This window comes from Calonectris borealis, chromosome 1 (genome assembly GCF_964195595.1).
Source record: "Calonectris borealis chromosome 1, bCalBor7.hap1.2, whole genome shotgun sequence".
Lineage (NCBI taxonomy): Eukaryota > Metazoa > Chordata > Aves > Procellariiformes > Procellariidae > Calonectris > Calonectris borealis.
The window spans coordinates 69,643,596-69,669,842 of record NC_134312.1 but is presented as its reverse complement, the minus strand read 5'-3'; the positions used below and the strand labels follow the sequence as shown (position 1 = coordinate 69,669,842).

The following is a 26,247-nucleotide window of genomic DNA, read 5'->3' as shown; positions in this document are numbered from 1 at the left end:
CTGCTATTTGAGGTCCTTCGCACAGCGTTTTAACCCCTCTAGATGCTCCTGCCTGGGAACCTGTCTCTAGTGCCCAATTGCTCGCCACAGAGACGGTTTTCTAACTGCCTAGCCTGAATTTGGTTTTTTTTATGGTCCTAACACCAGGCTTTACTACTCCGAGATAATTAGAGCAAATCCCTTCCCTCGCTTATATTGTTCCCTTGAAGGTATTTGTAGGCAGAATGTTTGTCCTTGCTGAACCGTCCCTTTTCCACTCCACGCGCTTCCCTCTGCGGTCTCTCCCCATACCTCCTTGGATTGCTTTCATCAACTAGGCAGGCCGTTGCACAGTTGGGTCATCTTTCTGCTCCTCTGATCTCCCCTTCGGAACAGGATCATCTCAGGACTCCAGAAAAACCTCATCCTGCTGAGGAGCAGGCAAGGGGCCGCAGCCACCCTCCAGACATGCTGCCCCAGCTGGGGCTCAGAGGGCATTGGGGGATCCTGGCTGATCCCTGCATGGATGCTGGGACTAATCTTGGTGACAGCGAAGGGTGAAGGGACCAGGAGAGGAGGGAAAGCTGGCGAGTGTCCAGCTGGGATATTCGGGGGGGCCCATCCACCCCTCTTTCAATCTGTTGCAGTGGTGCCAGCTAATGAAATTTAATGTATTATTGGCCAGATTCTACTTTCTCTGCCTCGAAAACAGTGTTTGTGACTGCTGCGGGTTGTTTTCAATAGCTTTTGGCTTACGAGATCTTTCTTTTTCTATTAAAAAAATTAAAATCGTTAAAATTTTTATTAAATTAAACCAAATGGACTTTGTTCTCCACTGGAAGCTGTTTATGTAACATCTGCTTTAAATACCTTTAAAACTCAGTCCATTCAACTGTGCAAAATAAAATGGTGAAATTACAATATTTGTTGTGATTTTTAAAAAAAAAACATCAGACCGTACCCACCTCCACCTGATTCAGTCCCCAGGAACAAGTTTAGCCCTGTGTGCCCAATGCAGCCCCGCTGTGGCCGGTTGGATTGATGTCTGCCTGGTTCACACAGCTGGCAAAGACTGGGCAAAATAATTTAAAACTACTTTTACAAATTACTCTCTTCTCAGATAAAAACCCATTAGTAAGTAGACTTTGCAGTGTTGTTGGCATTAAATGCACGGTGTTCGACATCAGATTAGATACCCAAGCTCACGTGTATTCCTGGGACAGCCTGCGCGGGGCTGAAGAGTTTCCCCGTACCAGGAACGCGTGCCTAGGTGTTTCTTTCAGGATATTTAAAAGCTGCGTATGCGTATCAGGGTAGGCAGGAGGGCTGCACAGACAAGCCCCTGATTGCCTTGCAGGCAGGCAAGGATGGGTTAAAGAGACCACCCCTATTCTGTGTGGGAGCTGGAGGGGTTCCCGTAGGTGACCCCGCTGCTTTGGTCCCCCGGTTCCCAGCCCAGCTCCCTTCAGCTGCCTGCCCGTGCGCCTGTGTCCCGCTTTCTCATAACCTCCCCTGCCTCCTCCTCCTCTTTATATATTCATGAAGTGGTAGTGACTGGAATAAATAAAAGCTGAGCAAGCCGGAACGACAGCACAGGAAGAGGAACTGTCTGCGCCGGCGGGTGCCCCGCTCTGCACCGCCGGGACGGATCCTGCCTCTTTATCTTTGCCGGGAGAGTGCCGGCTTGCAAGAGAGATAACTGTTCCCTGCTCTCTCGGGCGGCAGCTGGATGAGCTCTGGATGCAAGGAGGAGGAAAGTTAACAGTAAGTGAGTCAGTCTCACCAGGGATAAGATAGTGCCTTCTAGGATGTTTCCTTTGCTAAGTTCAGAGCCAGGCCTGACATGGGGCTGCATCTACCTCCCCCCCGGCCTCTGCTCCCAGCGGATTGCTCCCCCAGTCCATCTTATTCATCGCCTTGGACCCACTGATGGGGCAGAGGCTGAGGGGCTGGAGGCACCACGGGTGGAAGAGAGGCTGGAAGCAGAAAATGTGCAAGCAGGGACTTACTATGTAATTCACAGGGGACCATTTCAAAATGTTGAGCCTTTCTCCAGCCTGCTTTGGTCTGGAGGGATTGGTGTGGAGGGTCACTAAAGCCTGGTGTTGAAGGATTATATTACAGCTGTGCTTTTTTTGGGAAAGGCAGAGTTCTCCGAGTTCACATGTGCCTATCTCCTGTGACCTCTTCCTACTCCCGTGGTCTCCATCCATCCTCTTTCTTTTGGGATTGCAAGGAAGGGACACACCTCTGTCACTGCAGGGGAAGCCAGGGGTTTTCTGCCCATAAATTAACCCCTCTGATAGCGGGAATATACTATAGGGGTGTGCTGTCGTTTAGCCCCAGCTGGCAACTAAGCACCACAGAGCCTCTCACTCACTCCCCCCGGCTGTGATGGGGGAGAGAATCAAAAGAGTAAAAGTGAGAAAACTCATGGGTTGAGATAAAGACAGTTTAATATGTAAAGCAAAAGCCGTGTGTGCAAGCAAAGCAAACAAGGAATTCATTCACTAATTCCCATCGGCAGGCAGCCACCTCCAGGAAAGCAGGGCTCCATCACGCATAACAGTGAAGACAAACGCCATCACTCCAAACATGCCCCCCTTCCTTCTTCTTCCCCCAGCTTTATATGCTGAGCATGACGTCATATGGTATAGAATATCCCTTTGGTCAGCTGGAGTCAGCTGTCCCGGCTGTGTCCCCTCCCAACCTCTTGTGCACCCCAAGCCTCCTCGCTGGTGGGGTGGGGTAAGAAGCAGAAAAGGCCTTGACCCTGTGTAAGCCCTGCTCAGCAGTAACTAAAACATCCCTGTGTTACCAACACTGTTTCCAGCACAAATCCAAAACATAGCCCCTTACCAGCTACTGTGAAGAAATTAACTCTATCCCAGCCAAAACCAGCACAGGATGCAACAAGGTATTGACTGTAGGGAATCAGGATCTGATTAGCCCAAGCGAAAATCAAAAGCACCTCAAGTGTTATGGCCCCCTGCTTCCCTCCCTGGGACGCTGGCAGCATGGCCAGCACCTTGTCACCAGCACCCTTTATTCTGAGGGGGCTCCATCCCAGCTTGCAAGCTGGAGTCCTGACCTCACTACTCCCCCATTCCAGGGCAAGACCTTTGCCAGGTCTGTGTGATGTGCTGCCAGCCTGATCCAGGGAGCAGCATCTCCTCTCCACCCTGCCCACAGTCTTGCTGTGTGCAGACAGCATCGTGGGGAGTGCATGAATGCGCGGTCCTAAATACAGGGGACACAGGTACCAGATGCTCCCCCAGTACTGAACATTTAATTAACTCACTAATTCTGCAGGATGGGCCAGCAGTTGAATGTCACAATGGGTTATTGCTAAGATGTCACCTTCTGACCTGTGCTAGTGCTCCAATTTTCTTTTATTCCTCCCTCAGGTGCAGCGCTAAGATGAAGCCTCCATCTGGGCAAGGCATAAGGCTGGCATACCTTCTCCTGAATGTGGCTTCCCTCTGCCTTCCCACCCCACTCTGGAAGGACCGGGACTCCCTAATGCAGGAGGAGAAAGCCCATCAGACAGGTGGCAATTTGGTGCTCAGTAGACAGGAACAGCAGCTCAGTACAAAGCTCGTAAACCTCAAGAAGCAGGAGATTGCAACAGCCATGACTACAGGACAGTTTCCTCCAAGCATGCACTTCTTTCGGGCGAAAGGCCTCATTGATCAGAGCATGGTCTTCAGCATCTTAAAGCGCATGCCAAAAGGTAGGCTTGGCCTAAGGGTTGCTCATCTTAGTCATCCTCCTCTCGCCTTTTGCTTTCTGTGCCAGAGCTGGGACAAAGCATGAGGAGATGTGGCAGACCTTGGTTGCAGGCGAGCTTCTGAGAGCGGTAAATCATGCTCGCTGGGTTCCAGGAAAAGCCCTGCCTCTGAGCTTGGGGACGGGGCAGGGGGACAGAGGAAGAGGGGGTTGGATTGGATGAATACACATTTCCAGCAATTGTAGCATTTGCTATAACTTACAATATGGATCCTTCAGCCTTTCAAGCATAGAGAAAAGGCACAGGAAGCGAAGACAAGACATCACAGACACTCATTTGTTCGGCATGTTCCAGCCAGGGCCTTTCTTTTTTCCATACGTACCACAAATATGCTACCAACCTTGCATGTTGAAGTTGTCCTAAGAAGTTGTCCACTTCTTAGCCAGAAGTGCTGTATCCCCCAATAAGTTTTTGTGCAGGTGGTTCTGTAGCAGGCCTGAAAATCTACTGGAAAGTCCGGGGGCACGAGAGGACAAGGTGCTACTTCCAACACTGCAAGTTTTTTTTACTTGTTGAATGGAAGTCAAAGTCTGTGTTGATGTGACCTGCAGAATATGATATAGAAACTACTGTATTCTCTCACTTAGTCTTTCTTAATCAGGTTCTGTTCTGTGCACTTATAGGAGATCTCTGCTTATAAGGGCAGGCATTTCTCCTCTTGTCTTTAGTTTAGAGTTGTCATTTCTCCCCTGTTGTGCAGCAAGCTAGGTGCTAATGGGCTGCCATGCCCTACACCAAAAGGGGCTTCTGCACTCTGCAGCACAGACAGTTTTTAAGGCATTTGGAACATTATAGGTTAGATGATAGCATGAGATTGTCCGATACCTTCACCACATCACCCTGTGCATCCTCTGACGAGCAGCTGGGACACAGCAGCATTTGAAAGCTCAGTACTCTGGGTTGCGATGGAAAGGAGGAGAGGATATTTTTAGCCAAGTGGAAATCCAAGCCACCTAGGCTGTGTAGCAGGAAGCCTGGTGTCTCCATGTGCCTGAGCCGCTGACATTTCAGCAGAGAAGCAGGAGATTGAGATGATCACAGGAGGAAGGCCTTGACTCTTAACTGACTAGTTTCTCCCCCTTCATCTCTGGTTCAATAAGGAAGCATTTGAGCAGGGTGTTGTCTTCAACTAAAGATACAAGACAGTTGCAGCAGACATTGCCAATACCCCTGTGACTCTGAACACTATGTCCACCCTTCCAGGCGGTCCCTCTTTAGATGCTGAGTCCCATGGCCTTGCCCACGTGGCTCCCTGGAAACAGGTTGGTGGCCTGCTTTGGAAAATTTGGGAGTCAGCTTCTCCACAGACCCTCTGTAGCGAGAGATTATAGACATTATAGTCTATATTAGATTAGACCACTACAGATGATAGTCTTGAAGTTTGTCTAATGTCACATCCATACCAGTCTTTTGTTTTGTTCCTCCTACTCATGTTCACCTTTACCCCTAAGAGCATCAAAGCTATTTTGACTATGAGGTCTCCCCTAGGCTAATAAAATACATATCTATAAGACTTTAGCTCTCTCAGTATCTTCCCTTAACAAAAGTGAAGTTTAGTTCAAGCACCAATAATGTAGGAAGACTCTGCCAAAAGAGAGATTTTAGCAAAACGAAAGGATGGGCAGAGCACGCAGAAGACGCTTCCTATGCCAGGAAGACTGGCAGTTGCCAACATTCTGCACAATAACAGAGCATCCCAAAGGCCCTTCGTGCTGGCCAGCAACAGATGTACGACGTAAGCAAGCATGCTTTTGATAAGGCATAGAAATAGATGGTACTTCTGCATCTGAGTGCAATTCCCCGGTGTGTCATGGTCTGGGATTTTGGTGTACGCTAGAGTTTCAAAGAGATGAAAGAAGAGACACAGACTAGATGCAAAAATTGAGGCTGGGATTCAAACAGCTTAGATACAGAGGCTTGCTTCAGGTCTGCTAGTCAGCTAGTATGCCTTGTAAACTGCTGCCTACTGTGCGAGTTCCTCTTTAAATCAGTGGGGCCTGAGCCAGCTCACAGCAAAGTCTGTCTGAAAGACCTTTAATAACTCGGAGCATTTTCCATCCCAGTGGAGAAGCAGAGCTCCCTATTGATTTCCCCCTCCCTCCGCTCCCAGGGAGCTGTCACGCTCTGCCTGCCCCGCGTTTGATGTGGAGGGGGCCACATCCCCCAGCATGGGGGAGGCAGAGCAGCCGCTCCGTCTCTCTGCTGGGAGAGGTCACTCACAGCCATCTAGAAGCATTTCCAGATGCCCTTGGATGGGCAAACTCAAACTATTATCACATTAAAACTCCGTTCCTTCTTTTCAGCTGCCTTGTCTCATTAGGATGCACTTTTCTTCCCACCAGGTGCTGTCTTACACCTGCATGACTACGCCATCCTGAGCGTGGACTGGCTGGTGTACAATGCCACCTACCTCCCCGACTGCTACATCTGCTTCACCCACACGGGCACCGTTCGGTTTCGCTTTTCCAAGCCTCACCCTCCTCACCCAGTGCCAGCCCAGTGTTCCCAGTGGGTTTTGCTGGAGACTTACCGGAAACAGCTGCACAACGTGACCGAGTTCGATAGCGGGTGAGTGAAGGGGAGTTGCAAGCCTGCCGGTACTTCACGAGAGCGTGGTGTAGCTGACAGGATCATTCTGGTCCAACTTTCCCATTTGCTTGCTTCTCTGAAAGTGGGCAAATCTCTTTAGGGCTGCATACACAGAACAAGCAAATAGCCATATAAGAACTTGAAGCTTGCAGCATTAAGTACACCAGAGTTAGAGACCATCAAAATTGCAGTTTTCTGTGCACTCTCACTCTGGTCCTTTGCACAGACATGTTGAAGACAGTGGTTTAAGTAGATATATGTGACCTGCTCCCACCTCTCCTCAGCACCTAAGCTGGATGTGTTCCCAGCATGGGACAGGGCTGCATGGTAAAAGACCTTGTCTCACCCATTGAGGTACCCAGGAACAGGATGAGGAAATCAGGTAGCTGAGGAACAGGCTCTCCCCAACGGCAGAGAAGCCATTTGTAAAGTCATCATCTTGATTCAAAGCAAGGGCAAAGTTGGGCAAACTACTCGTGTTAGTTACTGCACTACCAAAAAAATCCAAAGCAACCCAAAAGAAAACCCAACCCAGCCTCTCCCTCCAAACACCATCCTTGTTTTCTGAGGGCTCTCTTTGAAACCCCACTAGTACCCACCATGCTGAAGCATGGGGCACTCATTCCCAACAGGACCCTCAGGCACCAGGAACTGTGACCTGCCCTGCTGAGACAAGGGGTTACGTCTCAGCCTGGGCACTGGCTGAGCCAATGAACCCTACACACAGGTCCTCTGCCTGGTAGCGCTCCCCTCTCGACACCCTCCTGCTAACAGGCGAGGCCTCCTGCAACTGCCCAGGAGCTCACACCTCAGGTGGTTCCCCAAGGCATCACTCACTCTCTTGCAGGAGCTCCCCTCCCTGCAGGCAGCTCCTACCTTAACTGCTGGCAGCCTTTTATCAGGACCAGGTGTGAGTTGGCTGCTCACCTACCATTTAATCACTTACAGGTGGGTGGGAATAGCCTGGCTCCCCCTCCAGCCGGTGGCGGCAGGAAAAGGGAGCCCCATCTCCCCATCCAGGGGCCATTGATCCCGGGACAAAGCCCTGCCGAAAAGGCCAGGAGGAAGCGTGTAGTTCTGCGTGGCGTGGGGGGGGCTGGAGAGAGCACGCTAAATAATGCATGAAGTCAGACACTGAGTGATGAGGATAAAGGAAAATATTGAGTAGCGATCCATTCAGAGGGCACTGCCGTCTGCGGTGCTCCGGGGGGCTGGGGTCCTGCGGAAAAAAATAGTATGGGGTGTCATGTAATTAAAGACAGTATCATCATGCCAACACACAAGCAGAAGGCTGGATTAAGGTGATGCGTGTGACCCTAATTACAGCATTTCCTAAGTGAAACTTCATGTTTTTTACTGTAGTGCTCTTCAGTGAGGGTGTGTGCTCTTAAATAGAGACTTATCAACACTTAGGGAGCTGGTATCCCCTCCACATGGAAGCTGCCTGGGCTCTGTGCCCTACGGATCTGGGAAGGAGGTCGGGTTGGGAAGCTGAGGAGCTGCCAGACCTTTGGCATGGTATTGCCTTCCCTCCCCACCAACAGCAAGGGGCAGGGCAGAGGGAGCTGACTCTCCGAAGCACCCACCGCTCCCCTCCTGCAGAGGTCTGAGCACTTCCAGAAGGGAATGAGAAGGTAGTGCCAGACCCAGGGCTTTTGACCTTTTATACCCTAGGCTCAACTGCCCTGACATGATGTGATGGAAGAAATAAGATCCAGTGAGAAGTCACTTATCTACGTCTTCCAAAGGGAAAACTGGTTGCCCATTAGCTCCCTTCCATTTCTACCGGGAGTGATGATGAGGGAAAGACCATGGCACCAGCTCTCTTCAACCCCACCAGGAGACCCAAAAATAATGTGCAAGAGATTGGATTTTGAAACAGCTTCACTTCCTTAAAGCCCAAGCAATAGCTGTGGGTATTTCAGAACCATCTCAGGAGCAACCCTTCATTGTATTTGTTTTCGGTTGTATTTCTGTAGCGTGACGTCCCTTTCTGGCTGAGGCTAGGGGCCACAGCATCCTATACACCTAGGAGGGTGGAGCTGTGCATTGTTTGGTTCCCTATGGTCCTGTTTGGGAACACGACTTTTTTTCAGAGGCATTGTAATCACATTCCTCTTCTTTTGTATTAGTTGTCCGACAACGTCTAGTAGCCACAAGTCAGAGCAGGTCTTCAGAGTGGCAGGCACTGCGTAGGGACACAAGACAGACCCCGCTACAAGGGTCTCCCCAAGGGCAGAGGGGAAACCGAGGCAGAGACCAATGAAGTGATTTTCCTCAGCAAATGCATGCCAGAGCCAAGTACAAACTTGGATCTCTCGCATCCTGCGTGCTCAGACTTACTCATTTGAGTAGGTTGTCCTTCATTTCTTGCCCTTCTGTGCTCATCACCACAAAATCGCAGAGGAGTCATTGCACATAATGTGCAAACACATGAACAACAGCCACATTGAGGCGCTTCCCCTCCTATTTTCATCTAATCCCTGGGTACTAGTCTAGGGGTTAGGAATGTTTTTTGGCCGCCTGGAAATAGGTCTCTAGCCAGGAATAGGCCCCAATCTGTTCTGCTTCTCAGTTTCTGGAAACTCTCCCAGTCTCTTGAACATGTGCATCCCAGGCTACCTCTTTCCTGCACTCCTCTTTGCCCTTGAGCACTGACAAGCTGAGAGAAAGCAGATGTCAGAGGAAGGAACGGATGGATAGTTGGGTGGTTTCAAGGAAGTATCGAGGGAATATGGCAGCAGGGAAGGGCTCTCATGCAAGACAGGGTGGATCACAAATGTCTAGGGAACAATGGAAATGTTTCTGAGAGGCTGCACTTCTTTCACCTTACTGCATTCCTGACCAGGAAGGAGAGAGGTATCTGCATTACATTTTTGCTGTTTGCATTTTTAGGTACATATGCATACATATACATATGTGTGTGTGTGTTTTGGAAGGAAGTCTTTTTGTTTGTTTCCCTCAAAAGAAGGTTTAATCATTGCTATTCAAAACACACGTCTTATGGGCCAAGACCCTGGAGTATTCTGTTATAAGCTTCCAAAAGGAGAGTCAGGAGACTGCAGGCCAGGAGACAGAGAAAGGAAGGGAATTTTTCTTTGAGACTTAAAAAAAAGAAAAATCCTCACTTATTTACTTCACAATCAATTACGATATAGCAGAATGCCATTTTTTTTCCTCAAGATGCAACATAATGGCCACCGTCTCCAAAGCAAGAGCATGCCCCTAGATATTTAGGGAAACAGCGCTGACATTCCAGATATTTGTAAAATACCACTGCGCACACACCCCCCGCCAGCAGCCCGAGGATTAAGGCCGTGCCCGGCAGCGCAGCTCCGGCGGCCCAGCGGAGCTCTCTATCACCAGGATGAAGTCATCTGTGAGGGAGCTGACACCACGGCCGAGGCTGCGGGGACAACTCCCCTGGGCGCTAACGGCTGCCCGGACCGCCATCACCTTCCCCTCTGTGTCCTCCGGCTGCCTTATCTCACAGAAAAATAGGGCAGTGTGTGCATTGCAAGAAAAAAAAAAGAATAAAAATCCACTACAGAAACAAAGCACTCCGCTCCCTCTACAAGTCTCCCCTTGGGGAGAAGAAGAGGGGACGAGGGAGAGAGAGAGAAAGCGAATGAACCACATGTGACAGATGTTAGTCACACTATTTAATGCACCACTGGAAGACATTCAGATACTACAGTGAGGAGAGGGGTATAATTACCCATTGAGAACAGAAAAAGAAGCAGGAAAAAGAATCCCTTTAAAAACAAGGCAACAAAACCGTTCGCTCCTGCATTATATAGTCCAAGAAAGAAAAACAGTTAGGGGAAAAAAAAAAACAGGAAAAGAGAAAGCAAAACCACAGTTGAAAATAAATAATCCTTAGCTGGTCGTTTTAGCTGTGCCCCTTTGGGCATATGCATTGCAAGAGCATTGTTCAGTGCATATATGACATGACATGGAAGGCTATTTGTAGTCTGCACCTGATCACTGGCAAGGACCCATTCCAGAAAAGAAGCAAAAAATGTGTTGATGAAGCTTTGCTTCATCTGCATGAGCTACTGATGGCAAAAGCCCCTGAACCCTTAGGAGATTATGCAGTTATCAAGGATGGATCACTATTACGCAATAAATCTTCAACAGTTATAGGGATCAATAATCAGTCTCAAAGTGAACGGGATTATAAAAAAAGCATGATTTGATTTATGTGCTTTTAGGAGCAGGGTGGTGTGGGGATTTATTGCTGTTTCTAGCCCAAGAGCACAGGCTAAGTAAACAACCACAAGTTTGTACAGCTAGATTTAAAGGCAGGGAGGGGAGCCCTGTGCGCGCTCGTTGCTGGAGGAGCCGAGTTCTCACAGGACAAGGGGAGAAAGCGGTGGGAGCCCGACTAACCGCCCGTCCTTATCTGAAACGAAGCTGCGCGGGGTGGCGAGAACGGGCTTGCACGGCCTTTTGATCCACGGGGAGGTTTTTCCCTCGGTGCTTGCAGGGCTGGTGGGAACAGCCCCGCTCGGCTCTCGGCTTCAGGCAGGTGCTCTCCGCCGGCGTGCGGGGCTGGCGGGGAGCTGCCCTTCGGCCAGGGCTGAGGCCAGGAGGGGAGCGACAAGCCCGCTTTCCCCAGCTTTTCCCACACGAAACCTCCTCTCCCCTCCCCGCTGAGCTGCAGCACACCCCCTCTGCTCCGGCAGCTGGATCAGCGCCTTCAAGATGCCCCTGGCTCCCGCATTCCTGGTTTCTAGGGTGATGCTACGGTGTCTCCCGCTGCTGCGTGCTCCCCACTGCCCGCCCGAAACGCCGCCTGCCCCGGCCATGGTCCAGCTCGGTCTGTTTAGTTGCATGGATTACTGAACGGTAGCTGGGGTTGCCCAGTGTCCTGTGATAATGGCACCAAAACCCCTATTGTAATGCGCGGGAGGGCAGAGCCGAAGTTGCTGTGGAAACCTTAACTCTGAATTTTCCTGACTGTTGAGCATTTAAAATCTCATCCTTAACGTGGTACGAGCGTCTCTCTGTGTACAGTTTTGCTTCTAAAATCGTTCCCGGCAAAGAAATTAACAGAGTGAAGAAGAAATGAAACTGCAGCCACTGGAAGAGGGTCCTTAAGAGATCAAACGAGCAGGCAGGTGCTGGGGGAATGGGCTCCATTTTACGGGCAGGATGGAGGGACTCAAAAGAAATGTCCCTGCCCGGGATGTCTTAGTTTATGAGTTTGGACCAGATCACATTTTACGTCTGTAGGAGGGAGGTTTTTAATTCCATCCACAGAAGCCTCCTGGAAGAAGATAATAAGAGCACAAATCAAACCCACATCTCCCATATAACAGAGCAGAGCACTGCACGAGGATGGGGGGCAAGACATCAAACACGAAACATTATTAAAGATAATAGTAGCTGCTATCGAGGGGAAACAATATCCTCGGCTGAAAGATGAAGCATGGTTGAAGGTATTTCTATCTGAACCTGCTTAGCCCCTGACACTAGATAAGCATCAGGCCTGGCTGGACTGGTAAGCCCACCCGCCTGCAAGCACCTGGCTCTGTAGCTTGCTGCGATGGCTTCAGTTTGTCCACTCAGGAATGAAGTTAATCACCTCCGTATTGCCATTCAGATTTTGCCTACCAGCCTGAGAAATGTATTACAAACTCTTCTTCAGGTGGCCACCGGCAGAGGGAGGAGAGCTGTTGCCAGAGGCAAGGCTTCGGGTGGGATGAAGGCTATCAGCTTGTCAGAGGACAGCGTTGCAGCACAGACGCTCGCCCTGTCCTAAATGCAAGCTGTCACCCGCAACTAGATAATCTTGCAATTACTGGCTCCCTTAAACTCTGCTCGATAAAACTATCCGCCGCCTCTCTGGATTTCTGAAAGAGGCTTATATCCTGCCTGATTCTATGGAGGAAATAAATAACGTTTCTGTCCCACTAAGGAAAAGCCAGAACCTGCGATTCTTACCAGTTGTTTCCCAGCAGACAAGTCTGAAGAAGTTATCAGCAAGGCAGGCAGGATATCAGATTTGCTCTGCTGGGGGGGGGAAGGATTTCTGATTCGCAATCATTTTCCCCCTGCTTATATTAGGTGACATATTTTGACAACACGAAGGTACCTGGGCAAGTTATAGGCTTAGTAAGCAGATTGATGGTGGCCCAGTATGTGGCGTCTCCTGGAGACTCTATCTGCCTTTAGGTGGTGAACAGAGGGCCAGGTGTCATAACTTTTTACATGCATTGAAGATGTTTGGGAGAATATATTGTCTGCAGGAGTAATGTACTAGCCTACTTTCAGATTAAGGATACCCCTGGGTAGCAGAGTGCAATTCTTATGATATAAAAACATCATACTCCTTTTGTAACTCTATTACTCCTCAAGATTTTGCCCTCAAAAAAAGTAAGGGACAGGTTTTGAACACCTAGTCTTACCCTGCTTGTAGCTCAACACGTAACATATGACTTTTTACCTGTCAGCTATTATCTGTACCAGCCATTAGAGGAGCAAATATAGGTGGCAGAAAAATGACCTGAATGCTTCCTAGTTGCATCAGTTGTTGTTATGCTCATATGTATTGCAGTGCCAACAGGCTCGGAGTTAGATATTGGGCCCCTATTGTGGCAGGAACGGCTTTGCACCTTTTCCTGGTCCTGCCCAAAGAACACGTGCCTCCTTCAGCACAGCTGGGCGCTGCTGCACCCCAGAGCACACCGGTGGGAGAGTGTCACATCCACAAAGCTTGGTCTCTGACAATAAAACTCACACCTATCTTGGAGGAACCCTGTTTCCTCCTGTACTGAACACCCAGCTGCCAGCCGGTGGCTTTTTGTATGCTGAAAGCCTTCTTCTCATTCTTCCTCTTCCCTTTACCCTTTTCTACAGCTTGCTGAGAAACTTGACCCTGGTGACAGATGCCCCTGAGCTGGCCTACCCTTCTCAGACTTTCATTTGGAAAAGATTTGAAGAAGTCTTTCTCATTGCCTCTGGACTTATCTCCTATGCACCTGTGTTCAAGGCCTATTTCTACCAGGGGCTGCTGGAGCTCTATGAAGATAACATACAGTATGTCGAGATAAGAGCTATCCTGCCTCCGGTACGTATTTTTTGGCTTCTCTAGTATTCTTTTAAATCCTTATTTCTCCATAACTTTTCTCAAGCCCTATCTTGAATTTAGTTTTTGAATGTTTGCATACCTGCCCTTCTAAGGATGCTGGAAAACCTTGATCATATTCAAAGGTCTTTGTTGGAGATTTGCATAGGCAAGGGCTTGAAAGTGAGAAATGCTTTGTTCTTAATGGTTAAGGAAGATACCTACTGTGGCAACAGCACAAAACTGCATTGCACAGTCTGACTGGGAGCTGTGTCGAAATCTTGCTGTTTGGGAAGATGTATCTCATCTTTGTCTGCACCAGAATCACCTGTTCTGGGGCAGCTCTTCTGGAACAATTTCCTGTCTTGAATAGAGGCTTATTCTGGAATAGCTACGTTATTTTAAATCCACAGCTTATTTCAGAATGATTTCTCTGAACTGGCTAGTAAACCGATTGGCAAAGCGGAGTCTTCCACAGTTTGCAGACAACCTAAAATTTTGGCTATGTATGTGAAGTATGAACTGCTCCTTTCATTGCCACCAACACTAAAATCTGTTGGTAATAGTTTAGGCTTTTCTTCCTGCATGTCACCCGGAACCGGTCAGATTGTCCTACAATCGCAGGCTGCCCCAACGCCTTCCCAAGCACCAGCAGACCCCATCACCGTTCTTCAGCTATAACGGTTCCTGCTTTCCCGGTGGCAAGTTTGACACTGCAGGCACACCTTTTCCATACAGTTCTCCAGACCAGCTCCAAGCGGGGCAGCGTGGGGTGGGAGCTCTGTCAGAGAGCCAGATGCCTTACCAAAACAAATGAACCGGGGCCACTGCTCCTCACTACACCACCTACCTCTATGTTCTTAACAGTCCATTGCAACGGGAATGAAGCTGCTGTGCAAGGTCCATCTGGCAGCACCTGAAGGACCAGGTGGTGGTGGTGGCGGGTTGTGCGTGGGAATGCAGGTAGCAGCTTGCTGCTGGCACCACGGCATCCAGCGGATGGAGCAGCCACGCTGACGTCCCGCCAGTGGCCCGACTGCTGAACGTGCCTGCCAGCAACTTCCTTAAATCATTGCCCTTGCATGCAATGGCTGGTGGGCTCCAGCCAGCTGCAGATGAATGTCTGCACCCCAGCAACCACGGCTGCTGCTGGGCAGGCCTCTGCAGCCACCCTGTCAGTAGACAGGCAGGTGCTGTGACAAATTTGGAGGCTGATCTTGCTTTGTGCATGCCTCCTCCACAACAGCTGGGGAGCGGGGCTGCTCACCCTGCCCTGTTGTGGCTCGGGCTGGCCCCATAGCAAAATAGGGCTCAGTGTCAGGGCTGCGGGCTGGCACTCTATCATGCCTGAGATGAGAAGAGTGTATTGAAAAGAAAAAAAAAGGAGGGGGAGCAGACTACAAAGCTTATATGTATCTTAATTTGCTGGGGGTTGGTCATGAGCCAGTTGCTCTGAACTCAGTCACTATCTGTCTTTGGGGTACCTGGAATGAGAAAACAACAGCAATGTCAAAATTCCTGTGCTGTGAGACAGCATGAGTGCTGGCATCCCCCCCGGCCACACAGGTTTCCGGGCCAAGAGAATCTGCGATGACACGAGTGCGTGGGCCTGACTGGAAAATACCCTGCATTTACCGACAGCCCTTAGACATGGTTGTAATGTCCTTTGAAGAGATGCTTGGCAGGGAAGATTTGCTTCCCATCCAGCTCCTAATGCCAGCATGCTCCAGGCGTGGGAGCCTCCAGAGCCCCCTGGGCTTGCTCGCACCCAGCAGCTCGGCGTGCTGCGAGGTGCAGGCAGGCGGGCTGCCTGCAGCCCGGGTAGTGCTGCAAGGGCTGCGAGGAGCTGGGGACGTGCTGGGCTGCCGGCTCCGACGGGCAGTGCAGGCAGGGAAGTGCCAGCTAGGCTGGAGCGGGGACGAGAGGGAAGGGAAATGCTTTGCTGTGACAGTCGAGGTGAGCATGATGTGATGGGGATAGCGAGATGCTTGGGTGCCTGGAGATCCTCTACAAGGCTTGGACAACAGCGCTGACGCTCTGCAAAAGCTTGCCTTGCAGCAAAGCCTGCCAGAAGTGGCCCCTGAAGTAAAGTAAATGAAAGTCAGGATTTAGTGCGAAACAGCAAACATTGTGGAAAAGCCCCCCAAACCCAGCTGTGTTTGCAAATTCAGCTGTGTAAAGTCTCACATTCCCATGGGCTGCAGGAGGAGAAAATTCCCTCCGAGCATCTGCAGCCACCCCGCGGCTCCTGGTGCCTGCAACGGGGATGCCACGGCGTGACGGGGCGCAGGGGCTTAGCGAGGGGCATTGCTGCAAGGGGCAGCTCCGGAGGGGAATTAAGAAGGTGGAGTGGACCAGTTAAAGGGTAGAGGAGAAGGATGAAGGAGAAAAGAAAGGTGAGAAGGATAAGAACAGAACGGATGGGGTGATTTCAGCCACTGTTTGTGAGCGACTCCAGGCAGGGCCTTTGTGGATTAATATCAACCAGGGAATATAGGGTCTATGTCCCTGCTGAAATCAGGGCAAAAGCCCTGCGTGTAGCCCTGGTTGTGAGGAACTCACAAAGTAAGTTGATGAGACAGAGCATGCCAAAGGGATTATTTTTCCCAGTTTGCAGCCAGAGAACTGGGAAACCGTGGCAAGACTAAATGCCCGACTCAAGGTCACAGAGCAAACCTCTGGCAGAGGGGAGCAGAAGCCCAGCCCAGCTGGTAGCTTATGGAGCTCAGCCCTCGCATGCCTTGGGGCTGCCTTGGCTGACAGACTGCCACCGCAAGGCACAGAGCGTGTGTGAGCCGCCAGACGGCTGGACAAAACGCTCCAGCATTTGATACAGACATGAGTAAGAGGTCATGGTCTCCTCTGGGTACTCAAGGGCATTTGCTTGCCATGTCTGAACATGGAGAAACTTGTTTCTTGTATCACATAAGAGGGAGGAAAACCACTCCTTGGTCCTTGCCAGCTGGTAAAGGCTTCAAGAAGAAAATGTTCTGCACAGATTTAACCGCTTTTTTCTGCCCTGTTGCCAGGCCCGCAGCACATTGCTTCTCCCAAGGTTTTCTTCAGTTCATTTCTCCCACCCTCCAGTAAAACACCTCTTCCAACTTCTGCTTGCCATGTGCTTTTCATCCTGCAGGTGTATGAACTGGATGGCACCCGGCACAATAAATCATGGTCCGTGGCAACCTATCGGGAAGTGACCAGGCAGTTTGTGAAGGAGCACCCTGACTTTCTTGGAGCCAAGATTATATTTACAGCACACAGGTAGAGGCTGAGCAGGGCTAAGAGTGGCTGTGCATGGCTGGCTGTGCTACAGCGGAGGTGGCAGTGGGGAGAGAGGGGTCCAGGCCAGGAGAAGCGATGCTGAGGGCCGGGCTGAAGTGCCACAGTTGTTTAGCAATGCCTGCGTGCATCGTCAGACCTGGGGTGTTGACTCCTGAAGCATTCCCTGGCACGTGTAAAAGGCTGAGGATGAGAAACCATCTATATAAGTCTGCGTACGTGTGAAGTGACCAGGGTTAGCTCATGGCGTGCGCCGGAGAGACAAGCGTCTGTGAGCCCGGGGTGCGGGAATGAGCAAGGGGAGGGCTGCTTGCGTGTGTGCGTGTCCAAGCCATGCGTGCTCTCTTCCCGAGCCTGGACATACTTCTCTCTGCAGAAGCTGAAGCAGCGACAGCACTGCCCGAGTATGGGCACTCGGTATTGCAAAGGTCCTCGTGGGACCCTGCAGACACTGTTCTCCCGGCAGCCTTTGTACGGTATGTTCGTGCTGCTGTTCGCAGGCGGGCACAAGGCTGTTCTCCAAGTCAGCCAGATGCCATGAAGTCATGTGAGGTGATCCCGAGCAAATATAACAGACCTCTCAGCAGCACTTACTCTGGCTTGGCACGATGCCGTTTCCAGTTCAGAGCCGGCTTGCCTCTGGCCAGCTTAGGTATGGACAGAGTCTGTCTGCAAAATGCACTGTGATGTTTAAGTCTGATAGGGCTAGAAGAAATCTAAATTTAAAACTCTCTTGAAATGCAACTACTGTCCCACCTCCCAGCAAAACAGTCGAGAGGCAAAAAAAATATTTAAACATTTTCTCTCCATGCTGTTGTGTTCCCTGCTTGGTAGATGGGAAAGCCAGTGAGTCTTAGACAAGCATGCCTCAACTCAAGTGACAGCAGGGTCTAGCCAGGCATTTCCTGGTCATTCAGGGGTTTCCTTTCATAATATCAATTTTCTACTGCTGTTACTCTGGAGACCTGAAGCCGGTTGTCAGATTCAGGAGCAACTCGCATTTTGGAAATACCCCCGGGGCCCCCATTTCACAACTCAAACCCAAAGAAGGCAGGCCCATGGGAGTGAGCCTCTGCACTGCTTTCTCTCTCTTGCTCTTTAGGATGCTGAATGTTTCCCAGATTAAAGAATCCATCATCACTGCCATGGCACTCAGAGCCCGCTTCCCAGACACCCTGGCAGGCTTCGACCTGGTAACCGTATTTCTTCTGTGGCTTCGCGTTAACTCCTAGAGGTGCAATATAACTACATGTATAATATGGCATATGTTTTATACCAGAGCCAGATCCTCTGCTGCTGTACTGAATGTAAAAGAATCACAAATCCTCCAGCTAAGGATTTTATTGACGGTAATTGACAAAATCCCTTGAAAGAATCAGCTCCCTACCCCACAGCATTGTAATTTCAGTACAGTTGGCACCTCAGTGATACATACCCATAAGTCCCACCATCTTCCAGGGCATGTTCAAAAATACCTATCCTCTTTCCCCCAGGTTGGTGATGAGGATGAAGGTCATTCTTTATGGGACCTGAAGGATGCCCTGACCATCCCGTATTCCCTAGGGGTCAACTTGCCATACTTTTTCCATGCTGGGGAGACTGGTAAGCATGAGGACTCAAGGCCTGTTATTGCTTGCAGAGGCAAGAAGTGAAGTCTTGCAAAACACAGAAGCAGCAAGCCTGGCTGTATGAAGACGATGTGTGTGTGTGTGTATACACGTGTATATAATTGGTTTTCCCTATGCTTTTCCCCATATCAGCTTGTTGCTGTAGCATTCCTACATGGCACCTCCCCTACCTGCTCCCTGCTCTTGGCTGTAGGCATCATGGTGCTCAGCGTCCTTGCCCTGTGTGTTACATGGAGTCATGCTGCAAGAGTTATTGCTGGTAGCCACCTCCTCCTCGGAGCAGTGCTCACCTCCCATCCACAGCAGCAGCTCAACCATTATTTTACATTTTAAGGTGAAGCAATGTCTAAGCCAGCCTCAAATTTTAACTGAATACACTCATCAAAGTAACTGATCGTTACCCGTCATTCCTGGGGCAATGTATTACTATTGGCAATACATTATTCCGTCCGTATGGGTGGGATTTATCCTAACCATGCATGACTGTTGTCTCTAACTTGTGTTATGCTTATTGCATGTTGACATTACAGAGAAGATGTCTACATCTGAACTAGCTACCCTAGGCTCCCTTTATAGCCATGGACAGTAACAGGCACTTCTAAGGTGTGATACATCTCTTCCTAATGCACAGGCTATTCCCCAGAAGTTATTACTTCTGTCCATTGACTATGAAGGGAGACCAGCATGATTAGCTTAGCTGTAAAAGTAATACTGTAGACACCTAAAGCCAGGTGAGATGAGTGAGTATCTCTATGCTGGGTAATGTCCTGGGCAGATTTGGATCCCTGTTTCACTGAAAATGCAAAGTGGGAACTCAGAGCACGAGCAACGCTCTCACCTGGGATATTTATTAACAAAATCATCTAGCTGTCTGAGAATATATATTTCCTCACAGCACTGCAGTGATTCTTATCTGTCTCTGCTCAGACTGGCAGGGTACTTCTGTAGACAATAATGTGCTGGATGCATTGCTACTGAATACCAGCCGGATTGGACACGGACTTGCCCTCATTAAACACCCAGTAGCCAAGAGTTTGTCTCTGAAGAGGGATATTCCTGTAGAAGTCTGTCCCATCTCCAACCAGGTATGTTGGTAAAAGCTTAGGTCTTGGGGCTGAGACACTGGAATGGGATTTACCATAGCAGCTAGGAGCAGCAGGAAGCTGGGGGGCAGCTAGGTATTTTGTTGCACCCAGGCTGGCTCAGTTTCCTTTGCACCACATTACACTGCAGCCTGCTACGTAGACACACGCTGTGTATATATAATGCTTGCAACACCAGTCAGCTCAAAATCGTTTAAATTCCTGTCCAGAGGAACCTGGGAAGGCAGTCCTCCATAGTGGAGATGAGGCCCAGAGCCAGGGAGGTGCCTAAAGAGACATAAAGAAAAATATTTCAAAGCCAGGAGGGCCACAGGCTGAGAAGCTGGGATTGTAACTGGAAGTCTTTTGGTTTTGTAGAATTCATAACCAGGGGGAACTCTTTTGCAATACATTAGCGTGATGCGCATTGTCCCCTGGGCGCAGCAGAAAGGATGCTCTGGGGTAGAGATGTACCTGTGTGGGCCTTGAGGGAGAGAACCCTGATACCAGCTCCAGATGCCCTGGGCTAAGTGTTATGGCAAATACATAACCAAAAGACTGTTCCTGAAACGCTCATAGAAATGTTATAAATAAGCAGAAGTTATTCACCCCACTGGCCTTGATTTACGTGATTAATTGAAGAAACCAATCTCCTTCTATAGTCAGTGGAGACAAGTAGGCTCCTCCTGCAGCATTTCAGAGCAGAACGCCTAACGTGCTCTGACCAGCCCTCTGGAGGCTCTTCCTCCCTGACACAGGCAGCTATAGCAGGCATGTGGTGTGATGGGTGCCGTAATGCAAACCCCAGCCACAGCAATAACCCGACGTCGTGTTTTCTCCCACCCTTCCCCACCGAGGTCCTGCTGTTGGTAGCTGACTTGCGGAGCCATCCCGCAGCCAGCCTCATGGCTGAAGGGCACCCCATTGTGATCAGCCCTGATGATCCCCCTATCTTTGGGGCAAAGGGCGTCTCCTATGACTTCTATGAGGTGTTCATGGCCATCGGAGGGATGAATGCTGACCTGAGGACCTTAAAACAACTTGCACTCAACTCCATAAAGTAAGTTCCTCATCTCTCTCATCTAGCCAAAGTAATGCTAAGGGGACTATCAGCTTGCTCCCTGGAAACCAGCTGTATTTGGGTTTTGGCCCCAGAGTCTCCTCTGCCACATGAACTGGGCTTCCATTAATCCAAAGTCTCCGCTGTGTGTCTCCTGCAAGGGCAGGAAACGGGGACCCCAGAGGCTCCTCTGCCCGTGCCCTTGAGTGCCTTTCTCTAACTCAGTGTCTCAGTTTATTCCTCCTTTTCCATCCTTTGCGAACTTGCCTCCAGCACCTGGTTCTGGGTATGGGAGAAATGTTATGTCTTTGTATCACTTGCCTATTTCTGCCAAAATCTGACTTGCTGCGGTGTTTGCCGTGGACCACTGGGGAAACACAGGAAAACAATCTACCAGCATGTAGTTTGGGTGTGTTTAACTGCTTTTTCTGTTTATCTGGACAGCTCTGAATGTCCCAAAATAGTTTAGATATGGTGCCCAGGGTCTTTCTGTACATTCCTAGACTCTCATCTGTTTGCCAAATCCTGTGCCAATCCTCATGCCAATCCCAAGTCCCCGCATGCCCAGGGAGACAACAAATACTCTTATTTCCTACTGATTTGGACCAAGCCCAGGGGACATCTGAAAGCAACAGCAGCTTTGTCTTTTCTGAACTAGTCACTGGGTGCCACCCAGCAAATCTCCAGCTTATGCAGACTGAGCTCTTTGTCCTCATGGGGCAGGACTCAGTAGCTGTTGATATGGCCATGATGCTTCTCATCCCAGCGTAAGCCCAGCTGGCAGGAGCTCAAGGCTCTTTGCACTGTTACTCTGTGCGGTGTAGGCACGTCCTGCAAGGGTTAATCTGTCGCTGCCTTTTCATTTTGGCCACTGATCTTGAAATAGCTGCCCCCTTGTCTCCTGTCTGATACTGACTTTTCTCCTCCTCACAGATACAGTGCCATGCCACCGGATGAGAAAGCCAAGGCCAAAGAGGTCTGGCAGAAAAAATGGGACCAATTTGTGGCTGACCTCTCCGATAGCTTTTTGAGGGAGCTTTAGAGGGGAGGAGACTCATCTCAGAAGGTATTTGGCAAGCTAGAGCGAGCCAGGCTTATTGCTAAGAGGGAGACTGCTTCTTCCATGTGACCTGAGCAGATGAACGAACCTCAAAGTCCCACCTGGCAATGGGCGATTCTGGTGAGCTAGGCTTAATGGGCTTAATGCTAAGAATGAGCTGCGCTATCCTGTGAAAGTCACGGACCGGAGGTAAAAGGGAGCAGTAAGCCTTTATAGCAGCAACAAAAGAACACCCCGCTCAAAATAGTCAAAACAATTAAAAATTGCCAATGACCAAATCCTGACATCCTTATTCAGGAAAAACATGCTTTCTAATTAGAGTTAGCGGGAGACTGCCAACACAAGGATCTCTGAATTTCGCCTTATCATTACAAAATGCAGACCTTGTCCGGAAACAGCTAAGACAAACATCCAACCATTTGGGCCACTGACCTTCAGGAGAGCAAGGACTGAAAATGACTCTTGTTATGTTTAACCCTGGGCCTGCCGCCAAAATAGCACTGCTAGGTCGAAGAACCAGTCATAGGTCTGGTGTCTGCTATTTCAGGACCTACCATGGCTGGAAACGAGCTGATGGAACTTGCTTCCAGAACATTTAAGCCTAGTTGCACAGTGATCATAAAGCCAAAAAGAGGTGCCCCAGTTGCCAACAGTTTTTTTTACTGCAAAATCTTTTCCTGTCCTCTGGTCACAAGGAAGCCGTAACACTTTTCAGCTGAGAAAAAAAAAAAACAACTGGCTTCCCAGATCCAGCTTGATTAAAACTGTCCCCCTGCACTGGGCCATGTTAACACAGGTCTCTGCATTTATAGGAAACACCTTTTGATTTCAGAGGGTTCCACTACCAGCCTTTATCACCTAACTCAGAGTGCAAATGTGCCCTTATTCAGCCTATCAGGTTTTCACCTTGGTGGAGACCTACTCTCACACTGTGGATATCCACAGTGTTCACGTGGACCTTTGTAGTTTCCAGCTCTTTGGCAAAAAGGTATGGCAGCAACTACACATTAAATAGTGTCTGGACAAGCAGATTCCCTTTCTTAACATCATCAAAAATATCAGGAGAAGAACTAGTTGCAGGGAAACTAAAAAAAAGAAATCTTAATCAGGATGTTAAAAAAATTCAGGAAAATCCTTTGGCACACATAGCCCAAGCACGCAAGCCAGGATCAACCAGCGTCTCTCCCTGACTTCAGTACAATTATGCTGGTTTGCATCAGCCAAGGTGGAATTCACAAAAGTTCCTGCTGAAAGACGTCTCCCTCCTCTGGGCCGCAGACTTGTGAAGACTGTCATTTCCTGATCTGACCAGCTTGGGCAAATTGGCTCTCTTTATGTTTTCTGCTAATTGTCTCAAGCTGCCTGGCCATAGTGTTTATGTCCACTGACCTTGGTTAAAACACCTTAGCAGGAGGCAAATATACTTACTACAGAAGTGGATCAAGCTGCGCAGCCCGTGCGTCCCATGTTAAACTGCCCACATTTCACAGGCTGCAAGTTCATCTCTAATTATCTCAGGGAAAAAAAACACCCCACACTACAAACCCCGTAACAAAATACAAATAAAACCACAACAAACCAAAGGTGTCTACATTGCAGAAGCCAGCAACACAAACCACAGAAAGCAAAAAGCGAGAACCCCGTCACACACCTTGCTAACTGAGGGGGTTGAGTGCCCCACACCCCTAGCCCTTTTCAGCCACAGCTGCCTCTACTCCAGCTCTCTCTGCCCACACGTCCCACACCTTCCTCTGAAGCACCAGCAGCTGCTCTGTGCAGGCTGGCCTTTCCTGGGCCTTGATGCAGATTTGGTCCTGGGACGAGCTTTATACTGGAGGAGGAGCAAGAGTAGAGCCACCTTCCCTCCTCCTCCATGGATGTTGCATACAGAGGTCAGTCTAAAGTCCCCAAGGTAGGCTTTGGGCATGGTCAGATTATAAATGCTGACTTGGGAAATGCCTTATTTGTAATGCTGCTGAGGAAAACTGCTGCAAACGTGTGGCATGGCTGCTAACCAGTGACCCAAAGCCATGTCCCTCTGAGCCCCCTGATCTTTCAGCTTTGCTATACATGGATGGAGGAACATCTTTTATTTGCCGTGAGTTAAGTGAGCCTCTTTGCTGCCAAGGGGAGGCTAATCATTACAGAGCCAGGGTGGGAGGAGCTGAGGTCCTCAACACAGATTGACCCGTGTTTCTTCCTCTTCTGCCGCAGTGGAAAGGTTTCAGCTCTTCATGCATATGGTCTCTTGAGGGCTTGAACCACTGATGGCCTTTTGGTTACCTGGAGTCCTCCCTCCTCATTACCTGCATTAGCAGCAGGGCTAGATCTTCTGTTTGCCAAACGCTTGCTGAGACCAGTTTACCTGTTGTGTCCAGTTTGTTCTTGCGTTCCTAGGAAAAGCCTGTTGTGTACTTGACCATTTACCTACTTTGCATCAGGAACTGTGACGTGAGTGTCACAGTGCCTGGAGCCACCAGCGAGTGATGCTGTTTGGGATTACAGCACAGAAATCACTGGGGGTTTAAAATTGTACAGGTCTGAGGTGATCTTCAGATGAAGCCCTCAGAAAGGTGAAACTTGACCCTACAGGGCTATGCTGGCATTTGTGACTGCCCTAGTGATTCCACTTCTGCTGAAGGTATCCATCTTAGGGTTGGTCAGATAGCAGAAACTTTCCCATCCTGACCACGTATGTTTAAATGTGAACCTGAACTGCATGGAGACGCCTGACTCCATTCGCGTAGCCTTCCCTGGATCCCCGCTTGAACAGGGCATTGCCCTGTGTGGTGACTGCGGCTTCCCAAGACTCCTCTGGCAGTAGATGGGCTTTAACCATTTTTAGGGCCTTAGAGTCAGATGGGAGGAGGGCCAGCCTGCTTTACTGCTGGGGATCAACTCTTCCTTAGAGTGTGCCTTATTTCGGAGAAAGGTGCAAATTAACAAACCCAGACTGCATCCCCTCCTCTCTAACTCTAGGTGTGCAAAGGCTGAATCGCAGTCATTAAGAAAGATCAATCCATTCAGATATCCCCAAAGCTTCAGGTAAATTTGGCTACAGGGCTTCATTGAGACTCAGCTGTTACCATTCACAGTAATATTTCAAGGATTTTGCTGCCAGTCTATTCCCTTACCCTCAGTATCTTGGCTCCCTGCTCACATTTGTTGGCAAATACATTGCATAAAATGCTTCCTTGCCTTTCTCTTTCAGAACATAGTATATATTTAAATTTTTAAACCTGTTTTAATTGTGGGGTTTTTCCTCCCTTTTTTTTTCTGTTAAAAAGAACTGGGGATACCTGTGTTTCATGTGAGGTTTTAATCTGGAATGTGCGGTGGAGGAGGGATGTTTCGCGTCACTCAGCCTGCAGTACAATTATGAGGGGGGGTCTGAAATGTCTTCCCAGCTTGGTGCAAAGGGCAATTTGATGCAGGGGGCTAACACACTGTGGAATCAAGCCCGAGCCACCTGGCAGAGACATGACATAGGTCCCCCAGCCCCCCCTTCCCCAAACCACACAGTAGCTGCATCCAGCTCCGGGCTGCATTTTCATACAGACTGCCCGACGGACATGATTTGCTTGTGCTATCTCTCCCACCAGCTAGAGAACCTGAAGACCCGAGATGAAAGAGGTATTTGGACAAGCCGGGCTGCAGGCAGCTACAGGGGTAGCAGGAGGCTGAGCGGGGCAGACCTAACGGGGCAGAAAGTGCCCTCCTTCGGTCTCCATCTGGACTCAGGAGCAAGGAAGGAAAATCCATGGAAGTTTCTGTGCTGCTTACTTTGAGCAGCCATAGGAAAACCGCAAGCCTTATGCCTGTTATCTCCCCCATCGGTCTCTCCCTGTGGCCTCTTCAGGTTCGATTTATTTAAATGGGAGGTGGATGGAGCTTTGCTTGCAGCACACGGTGTCACAGGTCTAACGGTGTTTTGTTGCAAAGCAGTTTAGACCGCCTTTGGGGCACTTTAGCAAATGAAATGTTTGCCTCCTGGTCACTCACCGGCAGGAAATGGCTGATCCAGCACTAGTCGTTGCTGTCAAAAATGATGCCAATAAAAACAGAAGAGTAAAGTAGCTGGTTGAAAATAGAGATAGGCCCAAGTGAGCAGCTGGATCTATATGTCATGTGAGCCTCCATCACTGCAGTGGGACTGTGCAGATGCCAGATGCTAAGCAAAGCCCTCTGGCCATAAAACACAAGGCTATAGAGGTGTTTTCCATCAGCTCCTGACACTCAGCCCGCTTCAGGTTTTCTCCTATAAGTCTCTGAATTAGACTCTTCATAGGTAGCAGAAAGACATTTCTTTGGCCAGAAACTTGGAGCTCTAATTGGCTCCGTGCTTAATTCCTTTCTTCCCAGGCCTGCAGCAGTTGCAATCACGGTAGGTCTATCAAGTGTTTTCTGTCTGCTGAGGGACAGGCAGGTGAAGGGTCTGGCTCTCAATTCTTCTGGCTTGTCATTTTTATCAGGCTGTGTCCTCCCCCTTGGTCATTACAGGATAAGAAAGGCATTTTACTGTATTTTCTCAACCTTTAGCTTGTCCATCATTCCATGAGCAGGCTGCAGCAGAGAAAGAGAAGAGATAAACCGAGGGGGGGAGGGTTGGCTCAGGCCATTAGAGTCTCTGAGGTAAGAAAAGAGACTGAAGGTACGGCTGCTTTCAAGGGGGATGTTAGAAGGTCAGGAAGGGGGGGTAGTGATG

General features: G+C 49.5%; 1 protein-coding gene across 2 annotated transcripts; it reads left to right on the top strand.

Annotated features, from left to right (window-relative positions):
* The first annotated feature begins 1,571 nt into the window (after positions 1-1,571).
* On the top strand, positions 1,572-24,740 carry ADA2 (adenosine deaminase 2). Of its 2 annotated transcripts, XM_075159509.1 has the most exons (10): positions 1,572-1,743; positions 3,387-3,712; positions 6,112-6,337; positions 13,223-13,433; positions 16,567-16,694; positions 17,815-17,905; positions 18,206-18,314; positions 19,268-19,425; positions 20,280-20,482; positions 21,416-24,740. In XM_075159509.1, the coding sequence occupies exons 2-10, from the start codon at positions 3,400-3,402 to the stop codon at positions 21,522-21,524; spliced, it is 1,548 nt and encodes a 515-aa protein (XP_075015610.1). In that variant the 5' UTR covers positions 1,572-1,743; positions 3,387-3,399; the 3' UTR covers positions 21,525-24,740. The 2 variants fall into 2 exon arrangements, with proteins under 2 accessions (XP_075015610.1, XP_075015616.1); XM_075159515.1 differs by lacking the exons at positions 16,567-16,694; positions 17,815-17,905 and having other exon boundaries at positions 1,655-1,743; positions 21,416-21,624.
* Positions 24,741-26,247: the final 1,507 nt, after the last annotated feature.